This window comes from Portunus trituberculatus, chromosome 15, assembly GCF_017591435.1.
Source record: "Portunus trituberculatus isolate SZX2019 chromosome 15, ASM1759143v1, whole genome shotgun sequence".
Taxonomy (NCBI): Eukaryota; Metazoa; Arthropoda; class Malacostraca; order Decapoda; family Portunidae; genus Portunus; species Portunus trituberculatus.
Window position 1 is genome coordinate 15,950,552 of NC_059269.1, and position 12,460 is coordinate 15,963,011.

General features: G+C 39.3%; 1 protein-coding gene across 1 annotated transcript; it reads right to left on the minus strand.

Annotated features, from left to right (window-relative positions):
* Nucleotides 1-10: 10 nt before the first annotated feature.
* On the minus strand, nucleotides 11-7,646 carry LOC123504121 (putative aldolase class 2 protein CC_1201). Its single transcript, XM_045254446.1, has 7 exons — nucleotides 7,537-7,646; nucleotides 6,165-6,305; nucleotides 3,138-3,291; nucleotides 2,008-2,170; nucleotides 878-1,012; nucleotides 486-595; nucleotides 11-217 (listed from the first exon to the last, which is right to left on the minus strand). The coding sequence occupies exons 2-7, from the start codon at nucleotides 6,290-6,292 to the stop codon at nucleotides 56-58; spliced, it is 852 nt and encodes a 283-aa protein (XP_045110381.1). The 5' UTR covers nucleotides 6,293-6,305; nucleotides 7,537-7,646; the 3' UTR covers nucleotides 11-55.
* Nucleotides 7,647-12,460: the final 4,814 nt, after the last annotated feature.

Sequence of the window (12,460 nt, forward strand, 5' to 3'; positions counted from 1 at the left end):
GGAGAGCAAATATTCTTATATTTTTTATTGAGCTTTCTCAGCAGTCACTTCATGGTTACTGTTCGAAGTCTGGCTGAGTTTTGCGAAGTCTGCGGTACATGGAGAAGAAATGTGCGTCACTATAGCCTTTGATATTTTTCCAAAATGAGTCACAAGTCATTTTGCAATCCTCTTCGGGGATAAGATCCACTTCCTTGCGCATTGACAAAGCGAGTATCTGGCGAAGAGAAGAAAACAGGGCATGAGAAGTCACGTATTGTTCAAAATCATGTTAGTTATGGCATGATATGACTGTAGTTCTCTTGTCGCCCAAACATCATAGAAAGACGGACGCAGCCGTGCTTTCAAAGCCTTTAGAGGAAAATATATTGTCACTAACTTTAATTTTTCTTCAGTCTGCTATCTTACCACTAACAATCATGAGGTTACTAATTGCCATATGCTGGCATTGAGACCAAATGGTATAAACACCTTATGTCACCCACCTGTAGCTGGGCAGCTCTCTCCAGATAATAGAGATGGTCGAAGGCAATGGAAACCTCTGTTCCGACGCTGAGTACGCCATGGTGACCCATGAATAAGATGTCCTTGTCACCTGTGGAAGTAGACAGGTTCATAGTGCAACCATGAGCAGCGTTATGCAAGAGACAACAAAAAATAATTTCACATATCAAACATAAGGCTATTCTACTTATAGAGGTTCTTTTACTTGTAAGATTCACATCCTATTCACATTCCGTCATCAACATTTTCACTACAACTTTAAATGGGAACGGATCTGTTTCTCCATCTCACAAAATGGCGTCATTTTCCTCAGTTATGGGAATAAAATACCTCAACAGTGATGGCACTTTGTTTTCTTTTCCTAATGACTCACCCAAGGCCTCTCCCAATCTCTTGCCTTCGTCAATGGCCTCGGCGAGGCCGGTATAATTGTTGTCGTATGCAACTCTTTTGTAAAACCTTGCCGAGTTTTGGTGCACCATCAGAAGTTCTGGGTCCTTCATGCAAGCTGGAGAAAAATGGAAGAGCTATTTTGTAGAATATAGGATAGGGTCATATCTCCTTGAGCTTTGTATGCATCAGCGGTTGAATGTGTGGTAACAAATATGTGATAGCGTACAAAATCTTCTGTAAAGGATGGAGGAAAGGGAAATACGATAAAAGTGTTAACCTGTCATTTCCTACGTTTGTCATCGAAGTTATTAAGGTGGGATGTTGAAGGTACGATTATTGGCTAATGCTACTTGTACAGTAACAAATTTACTTCCTAAAAATTTATTCAATAATGATTCCTAAAACTATGATACATATTCGTAAGCATGAGCACACATACACACCTACCGAGACGATAATTCACTCCCACTGAGGTCTAATAGCACTAGTTCTATTCTTGACCAGTTCTGGTCTGGATCAGTTCAAGGGGGAAAGGGTGCTGTGAACTCACCATCAAAGCTAGTTGTGATTTCGCTGAACGTTTCCCTTTGTGTCTTACAACTTAAGGGGGCAGTCACAATTCAAAAGCTTTTCGTTGCATTAACTCTCCTCACCTGACTGACTATCTTCAGCCTCTTTCTCACCGCCGGAATGTTGCATCCCTTGCTTTCTTTTATCGCCATTTTCATGCTAACTGATCTACTTATCTTGCTAACTGCATGTCTCACCCCTCCTGCGTCCTCGCTTCACAAGGCTTTTTTCTTCCTCTCACCACTATTCTGTCCACCTCCCTAGTGCAAGAGTTAACCAGAACTCTCGATCATTCATACCTTTCTTTGGTAAACTCTGGAACTCCCTGCCTGCTTCCTACGATTTGACCTCTTTTAAGGGGGAGGTTTCAAGACATTTGTCAGATTTTTGGCTAACTCTGCTAACCTTTTAGGGAACTGACAATTAAGTGGTCCTTTTTTGTTATATTTTTTTTTTATCCTTGGTCAGTTTTCCCTCTTCCATAAAAGACACACACACACACACACACACACACACACACACACACACACACACACACACCTAGGGCGGTGGCGTAAGGCTGGTGGGTGTGCATCAGAACCGTGGCGTCTGGGCGAATCTTGCGGATACCTAGATGGATGCAGGAGGCGGCGATGTCTACAATGCCCTGCCCCTCTACCATTTCGGCATGTTCGTTCAGTCCCACCAAGTTGCTCGCAGTCACCTGTTGGAAAAACGAGCTCATCATATCCGCACATTTTCCATTGATACGTTTAACACTATAAGATAAGACATTACTGCTTAATCTAATACTAATACCTTGATTACTTTTTTTAATATAAAAGAGTAAGATGAAGTGGATAACCGAAAAATATGTGAATGGTGGAATAAGGAAGATGATGGCAGGAAAGTCATTAAGAAGTTTGAGCTCGGTAACTGGAATCAGCTAGTGTTTGCAAATTAAACTGCTGATTCAGAGGAGAGATTCAGAGTCATATCAATATTATGAAACACTTCTGTACTAAACCTACACTACATTCAAAAGGCAAGCTCTGGTTGAAGTTGCATAAATTTGTAAGGATGTATTTATGGTTCAAGCTAAACCAAGATCATTATATTACTAACAGAAGAAACACTCTTGAGAATCCGGCTAATCATATTTATAGTGTCTAAAAATTGTCGTGATAAGAGAGCAAAGCGTCTTAGAATACCAGCCATGCTCAATGAATTTGTTAAGAGCAATTGAAAGAAAGATAGTGAAGCTGAGTAAGAGAAAGAAGAGTAAAGTTTTGAAGTGCATGAAGATGGTAGATGAAAGGAAGATGAACGTAGTTTTGAAGTTGTTTGAGGACAGTTATGGTAATAAGTGGCGTCCTGCCTCGTCGCCATGATGAATCGCAACATGCTCGAGTTAATAATACGAGGTACCGTTGTTCAGAACTTCAGACATTCAAATCCTAAGCTGATTATGATTCATCATGGCGACAAAGCATGACAGCTTATAACCAAGACAGTGCATAGCATTGAATGTTGCTGCGAACAACAAACAGCAGTTATGTTATTTCCAAGGGTTATATGACTGTATCAGAGCACTCTGGCGAGTAGTAGACAGTAGCCAGGGCCCTCCTTCTCTCCTACAATGGCAAGGGGAAGCTTCATTAGACTGCACAGCACGCTGATCTGTACCTTACCTCACTCCAGTGCAAGCCATAGTCGTTCACAAGCATGATCTGGCCTTCCTCATTGGCGCGTGGTGCCATCATGCTCAGGTGGTTGCACACACCTTCGTTCAGACCAAGCAGGTCCAACCCTCGGTACGCCGCCGCCAGTTCCAGTCGGGCAGCCCTAATGAGCACCAACATTACATCACCCTACTCATCCTAAAGCATTAAACTTCATCCACTTTATTACTTAGTTGTGCCTTGCTTCTTAACTCTTCTCTATCCACATGAGCTCCTAACCCGAAGAAAGTTCTCAGCAGGATCTGATAAAAAAAAAAAACTATTGAATTTACACTATAACTCCAATTGGTGGAAAATTAGATGTTCATTAGACATAATATGAAGTAGCAAATAACATACATATAAATTATATTATTTTGTGCAGGCCAAGAGAGCGCCAGCCAGCTGTGGAAACTTTCACAAATACAAGATGGCTGTATTCCGAGCAGCACAGTATTTAGACAAAAGCATAATAAGAATATATACGGTTTTTCTATTGAATGATTTATCGTTACTTTTAAAGTTGTTCTTTTGTTTACACATTCTTTCTGGATCAAATTACAGAGCTGTTCGATATGTGCGTGTGTGTGTGTGTGTGTGTGTGTGTGTGTGTGTGTGTGTGTTTCACTGTTTGATCTGCTGCAGTCTCTGACGAGACAGCCAGACGTTACCCTACGGAACGAGCTCAGAGCTCATTATTTCTGATCTTCGGATAGGCCTGAGACCAGGCACACACCACACACCGGGACAACAAGGTCACAACTCCTCGATTTACATCCCGTACCTACTCACGTGAAAGGAGACACACCCAAATATCTCCACCCGGCCGGGGAATTGAACCCCGGTCCTCTGGCTTGTGAAGCCAGCGCTCTAACCACTGAGCTACTGTGTGTGTGTGTGTGTGTGTGTGTGTGTGTGTGTGTGTGTGTGTGTGTGTGTGTGTGTGTGTGTGTGTGTGTGTGTGTGTGTGTGTGTGTGTGTGTGTGTGTGTGTGTGTGTGTGTGTTGCAAGTGATGTTAAGCACAATAGCGCTGTCACTAGCGATGAACGGTGAGAGCGATGGTGTTAACATGCCATGATAGGGAGATAGTGATGTTGGAGATCATGTGATATATCTATTATTCATATATTATACATATTATCTTTCAAACTCCAACTCCCCTCGTGACTCCTGACATTTGACCAAAAACAGCTTCCTCTTTTCCTCCTTTATTTCATCCTGATGGCACCACTGCCATCACATCTATCCCTAAAGCTGAACTCTTCTTTCAAATCTTTGCTCTTAACTCTACCTTGGATGATTCTGGGCTTGTCATTCCCTTTCCTCCTTTTTCTGGCCATTTCATGCCTTCAAGTAAAATTTTTCATTATAATGTTTTCCTTGCCCTCGATAGCCTAACCCTCGGAAGGCTTTTGGATTTGATGGGGTCCCTCCTATTGTTCTCAAAAACTGTGCTTCCTTGCTTGCATCTTACCTGGCCAAAATCTTTCAACTATGCCTATCGACTTCTACCTTTCCTTCATGCTGTTAGTTTGTCTATGTTCAGCCTTTTCTAAAAAAGAATGACCGTTCTAATCTTTCAAACTACCTCCCTATAGCTTTAATATCTTGTTTATCTAAAGTCTTTGAATCTATCCTCAGTAGGAAGATCCTTAAACATCTGTCACTTCACAATCTTCTATCTGATCGCCAGTATGGCTTCCGTCAAGACCTCTCTACTGGTGATCTGGCTTTCCTTTCTCTTTTAGAGAATTCGGTGAAACTTTTACTGTCGTCTTAGACATATCAAAAGCTTTTGATAGAGTCTGGTACAAAGCTCTAATTTCAAAACTGCCCTCCTACGGTTTCTATCCTTTCCTCTGCAACTTCAATCAAACTTCCTTTCTGAGCTGAGGTAGACGGCCACCGTTCTGAATCTATTAACAGTGGTGTTGCTCAGTGTTCTGTACTGTCACCTACTCTCTTCCTATCATTCATAAATGATCTTCTTAGCCAAACTTCTTGTCTTATCCACTCCTACGCTGATGATACCACCCTACACCTTTCCACGTCTTTTCAGAGACGAACAACCTTTCAGGAATTTAACAGTTCCCGCAGGGTCGCCTGACTTCTGATCTTACCAAGATTTCTCATTGGGACAGACAAAACTTAGTGGTGATCAATGCCTTAAAAGTTCAATTCCTCCAGCTATCAACTCCACAGAACCTTCCAGACAACTATTCCCTCTTCTTCAATGGCACTCAACTGTCGCCATCTTCTGTATTTAATATCTTCAGTCTGTCCTTTACTCATAATCTAAACTAGAAACTCCACATTTCATCTCTTGCTAAAACAGCTTTCATGAAATTAGGCGTTCTGAGGCGTCTACGTCAGTTTTTCTCACTCGTCTAACTGCTATCTCTGTACAAGGGCCTCATCCATCCTTGTATGGCACACTCCTCGCATGTTTAGGAGGGTTCTACTCACTCAATTTTATTAGATAGGGTGGAATCAAAAGCTTTTCGTCTCACCAAGTCCCCTCCTCTCACTGATTGTCTTAAGCCTCTTTCTCATGGGTGGAATGTTGCATCTCTTGCTATCTTCTACCGCTATTTTCATACTAACTGCTCTTCTGATCCTGCTAACTGCATGCCTCCCCTCATCCTGCGGCCTCGCTGCACAAGGCATCTTCCTCTCACCCCCTATTCTGTCCAACTCCCTAATGCAAGAGTTTATCATTATCTTAAATCATTCATACCTTTCTCAGGTAAATTCTGGAACTCCCTACCTGCTTTTTTATTTCCAACTTGTTATAACTTGCCTTCATTCAAGAGGGAGGTTTCAAGACATTTATCCCTTCATTTTGGATAACTCTTTCAGATCTGCAAAGGAACAGGCAACTGCATGGGCCCTTTCTTTTTTATTTGTGTTGCTCTTGGAGAGTTTCCGCCTCTCACATAAAAGAAGAAAAAATCGGAGGAATGAGTAAAAGTAAAAAGTTAGTTAAGGACACTTACTTATTGCAGCCCCAGGCTCCTTCAGGCACAGTGTAGGGTTTGGGGAAACTGCACGTGAAAGACCTTGCCAGCAGCCGTCCATGATTCGTGGCGGCCTTGGCCAGTGTCACCCCTCGAAGACTAAACATTACCACCACGCCGCTGGAACATACAACACGTCAGCAACACCATCTTTTCTCCACAACTCAATACACTTACAGTCTGGTCAAGGGATCGCATTTACAAATGTTTCGGCGTCTTGTGTTAACCTTTTCGCTACAGTAGAGATTATGGAGTTTTCATGATTGTAAGCGTGAGTGTCGAGTGTTCTGCACCAACAAAAGTGGAAATCCAATGACAACGTGATTACTCGATCATGAATGAGACCTTTGAAATAAGCCCCGATGAGCACAAAGTGTTTTAGAATACAAACTCTGGGATAGACATGATAACCTTGTCGGGTTTATTGAGAAGATTCTTATTTCACTGAGAGAGAGAGAGAGAGAGAGAGAGAGAGAGAGAGAGAGAGAGAGAGAGAGAGAGAGAGAGAGAGAGAGAGAGAGAGAGAGAGAGAGAGAGAGAGAGAGAGAGAGAGAGAGAGAGAGAATCACTGTGAAAGTTTTATAAATTAATAGCACATCGTGAGGGTATTGTTGAATTAGCACGATCTATAGGAGAAGGTGGACAATGACCAATGAGCGGGTTGGAGTGGGTTGAAGGACACAGTCGATGTGGTGACAGATAATGTGTAACACATTATCTGTGTCGTTGCGTCATCACTCGAATAAAATGAGCATGCTGAAGATGTGCGTGTGTGTGGGAGGGGCGTGTAGCATAATAGACCATCTGGCACCGAGACGAGTAGACGGGTTGTATTAGCGGCGCATCACCGTGTACACGGATGATGATTGCTGACTGAAACTAGCGTCACAGGAACTACAGATGAAGTGATTGAAAAAAAAAATAAATGAATAAATAAATAAATAAAAAATAATAATGTGTAACGCTGCAGCGACTGTCATATGACATCGAGGTATGAAATTGCCTAAGATTACTAAAAATATCAAAATGAAAGGTAAGAATCTACAAAATTAAGATATTCTTCAAATTTGAAAGAACAAAACGTAAAAACTAGAAATGAATCGAGCTAGAATTTGATTATTAATTGCAAGTGACGGACAGGTTTACTGACTTCACTGACCTTGAACAGTATTGTGTGTGTGTGTGTGTGTTTATAAGAGAAGGTGATGTCTAGATGAACCTGCTTCCCTCCCTAGAGAGTATACCTGTTGCTTAGGAGTTAGGGAACACTTGCATCACCATGAAATGAAAGTCTTACTTAAATAACAAACATTTCATAGTCACAAATCCCACATAGGAAGCATCTACTCACGGAGACAGTGTGAGGAGGCTGCAGGGTATTTATGCACGTGCGTAGTAACCACTCTGCCAGGTGTGAGTGCCAGACACGCCAATTGAGTAGTGAAGCGAACTTGTGACAAAGGCTACATGGCATCGGTCGGAGTTGCCAGCGAGTCAAATGTCGTAGCAGGATAGGGAGTAGTAATACACGTTACCACGTAACGCGGTAGTAATTCTTTGTCATGAAAAGTGTCAAGAGAGAGAGAGAGAGAGAGAGAGAGAGAGAGAGAGAGAGAGAGAGAGTGGAGGGATTTAATTAAGAAATAGACAAACAAGCGGGCAGATTATTTCTGTACTTCTCTTTCGTCGTACCTTCTAAACATCCACGTAACTGTTTCTTTCTCAATACAAAGATTTCAGCAAATCACCCCGCACAGCTTTTAAGAGATACTAGTAAAGGTTATTGGGTGATTTCACGATTGTGTTGATATTTTTAACTGAAAAAAAAAATCAATACGGAATATATATATATATATATATATATATATATATATATATATATATATATATATATATATATATATATATATATATATATATATATATATATATATATATATATATATATATATATATATATATATATATATATATATATATATATAACATGATACTCTGGCCTCAAAAAATGTATCTAGAGAGAGTTCGAAGCGTTTCAGACCATGGGGCTGGGTGTACTTATCGCGAACTTAAAGCAGAATTTATCAACATCGAATATTGTCAAGGTGATTACATCCTACCAGAGGGGGCAATGAAAGTGATGAGAAAAGAAAACAGAAGAATGCAAAATGTCTGCCTGTACGTTTTGCTCTTTCCTTACGGCTTTTTTCACAAGCCACAAAAATGATCAGCCAAGTAGAAAAGCAAATTATTACAAAAGCCACCATCCCCTTAAAAAGCATACTGAAAACAGCGTTATCTGAGGACCACCACTCACACCAACATTTTGTGGTGAACTTGTCAATAAGAATAAATAATACTTGAATGTAACTGGAATATTTTACTGAAACTTTCTACATTTGATGTAAAATGCAATGCTTCAGTCAAGCAAGAATATGATAGCAGTTTTGGCATTTCGTCAAATGACTACAATATTAATCTATTTTGTACAGGATGGCATATGAAAAATATGTTGGGCTATCCACTGTGTACATTAACATAGAAGAAAGCTAAAAAAATAGCCACATTGTTACATAGTATATAATAAGAGATTATAAAACCATTAATAACTAAAGGACCAAGTAAAAAAAAATAGGTAAACAAGCATATCAGTAAATCAATAAACAGTTAAACAATGTAGAACAAGTACATATGTAATCCATCCACCTACATCCATGTTCGGAGACACTAGAAAATAGCACTAACTCTCGTGGTTCTAAGTATAACACAATGTATGTATAAGTCTCATCAAATATACAGGTAATCACGGTCTTGTGTTGTCTACCTACCTTGTAGCGTCTTCATTCTCTGCCCCTCAGACTTTGCTGGTCATTTTCACGTAATATACTTGTGTCTTGTAAGCAAGAAGAGCACCAAAAATTGGATAGTGCATTCTTTTCCTCTTATCACTCAACTTTGTATGTTTAAAAAATTAACTTCACCCTTTCTAAGTGGAAACCATTGATCCCAAAGGCAAATGGGTCATCTGCTAAGTATATAAACAAAGACCAAATGAAATAAAATAATTTAAAACAAAATGAAATTAATTTTATGTATCTATTACTAGCCATCTGAGAAAAAGGTTTGTTAAAATATAAAGATGAAAACCATATATAGTGTATGTAAAGCAATAGCAGAAAAACAAATAATCAATATATATATATATATATATATATATATATATATATATATATATATATATATATATATATATATATATATATATATATATATATATACACAGTCACATCTCGGGTTACGAGTTTAATTCGTTTCACAACGCAGCTCTTTTCCTAAAACACTCTTATCTTGAAACAAATTTACCCGTTGAAAGTATCGGAAATCCAATTAATCCGTTCCTCACCTGAAAAACATCAATATAAAAATCAATAAACATAGTATTTTACGTAAAATAAAAGCAATTTTCTAAAAATTAACAATGATAAACAATATCATATAATGAATGGTTCCTCACTATATTGCTAAACAAAGAAACAATTATAATGTGTGGAAAACAAAGCTTGGGTGGCGTGGAGGTGTGTGTGTGTGTGTGTGTGTGTGTGTGTGTGTGTGTGTGTGTGTGTGTGTGTGTGTGTGTGTGTGTGCGTGTGTGTGTGTGTGTTACCTCGGTCGCCTGCTGGTCACCCAGCCAGTCTTCCCCATTACGGAGCGAGCTCAGAGCTCATAGACCGATCTTCGGGTAGGACTGAGACAACACACTCACACACCGGGAAAGCGAGGCCACAACCCCTCGAGTTACATCCGGTACCTATTTACTGCTAGGTGAACAGGGCCCATTTGCCTCACCGCTCCCGGGACTCGAACCCGGTCCTCTCGATTGTGAGTCGAGCGTGCTAACCACTACATTACGCGGTCTGTGTGTGTGTGTGTGTGTGTGGACACTCAGAGTATGATTCATCAAGCAGTGGCAGGAACCATGTGTGTTAACCACATTGTTGCTCATAACTCAAGTAAATGCTTGTATACTAAAGCGAATTTTCCAAGTATTTTGAGCTCGTAACTAAGCCTAATTGCTCGTTAGGCGAGACGCTCGTATCCCGAGGCACCACTGTATAGGCGCGCACACACACACACACACACACACACACACACACACACACACACACATATATATATATATATATATATATATATATATATATATATATATATATATATATATATATATATATATATATACACATTCAGAAAGACAAATCATGTTTTAAACACTTCAACCAATACAAATTATTCTTGTGAAGAGACATTATGACAAGCTGATTGAAACAGTCAGTCTTATTGCTTAATCACACAGGCATTTATAAACATATGGTATAATTGATTTGGAATGCATGCCACATATATACACTTCTATATCATTAGCAACACACACACATACACACACACACACACACACACACACACACACACACACACACACACACACACCAAAAAATCTACAATTACGAAGCTAGATTCAAAGTTGAATGTTATATTACTTTGGTGAAACTAAGCATAACTTTGGCCCACTGGTAAACATAACTTTTTATTTTTATCTAAAGGAAGAGGTATACACATCTGTGTTCTATTTGTCTACTCTCATGTCTCAGTTCTTCTATAAACACCATGCACATGAAAGGGTGTTGTATTGATGTACTTAGCACTGACACAGACTACATGATATAAATTACAATATGTCTTGGTGTGCCTTGGTATGGAGTTACATTATAAATTCTAGCAATCAAACTTTCCTCATGTCTGAATAACAATTAAAGCATTTTCATTATTATGCAGTATCCTGGCAAAGCCCCATCCTACTTATGATATCCTGAGCCACATTGTAATTTTATTTTCCACTCAAATATTAACATCTAGAAAACTGAAATAGCCACCCTGCTCAATTGAGGGTACACCAAAGTTAAATCTCCTTCAGTTATTTCCTGAGTCCTTCTCTATATTTCGTAAGTAACATTACCACATTTGAAATATTATTCAACTTTTGTACTTGAAAACTCTAGTTAGCATGCACTGCCAATGTATCTCCAGCCTTCTGAGAGTCACAACACGTAAAGTTCCTTCAGTTACGTACTACAACTTTTTCTAAATAACTTTACTTCCATACATGTAACTCGTGTGAAGTTCTTCCTAAAGGCTTCACAGTTTGGTTGAAAATAAGTTAAGCTTTTAAAATGAAAATCATGTTCTTCAACAATTACGTAAACACAAGATAACATTACAATTTTGGAAGACATGGAAGTTCTATATAATCTGGACTTGGAAATTATGCTTGTATGGTGAAAACCCTTAGGACACTATAGTTAACAACAAAAATTATTACATTATTAGTCTGCTGTAAGACGACTAGATTACCTGTCCTAGTACAGGCAACCCCCACTTAACAAACGTTCACACAATGAAATTTCGCTACAACGAACGTTTCCTTTTACTACCATCTACTCGTTTAATGAACACCAAACTTGCTTTAACGAAAGTTTATCCATACCATTTTTTCCAAGTTTGAAAGCCCTGCTGTATCACGCAAGCCAATAGGCTTTTGAATACACCAGCGCCTCTCATGGACAAAACGCGCACCAATCACTCCCATATCTTTCCCTACTTTTAGTTCAAAACAATAACAGCGTCCAGCAACAGCTCATCTTCCCTCATTCAACATGCCACCAAAACGCCCTGCAACCAGCCCTGCAATGTTGCCTAGCATTTGTAAGAAGACCAGGAAGTCTCTTACTCTTGAAGTGAAGCTGAATGTTTTTCACAGACATGAGAGAGGCGAGAAAACTAATAGCATTACTTGCCACCATCATGATTCCATCTACTGTCTCTACTATTTTCAAGTCAGTAGACTCTATTAAGAAGGCTGGTGAGACCTTATCTTCCTTGCAAGCTAAAAGAACCACCTGAACTCGTGACTCTGTAATGGATAAAATGGAAAGCCTTGTGGAAATGTGGTAGATAACTTTTGTATGCGGTACAATGATGCACCCTTTGTTTTACATTCCATAGGTTGCCAGCTAGTGTCTTTCCCGCTCCATTCTCCCTCCCTTCATAAATTTAAGATCATCAACATTATAAAGTTACATACTTACATTAGTGTACATTATAATGACTTAAATTTAACTGTCTAAATGTTTAACTTCACAATTTTTACTTTCATTAAACCTTTCACTGTACTATGATGCACTCTTGCTTTGTTTACTCTCAATGGAAGTTCAAGTCAC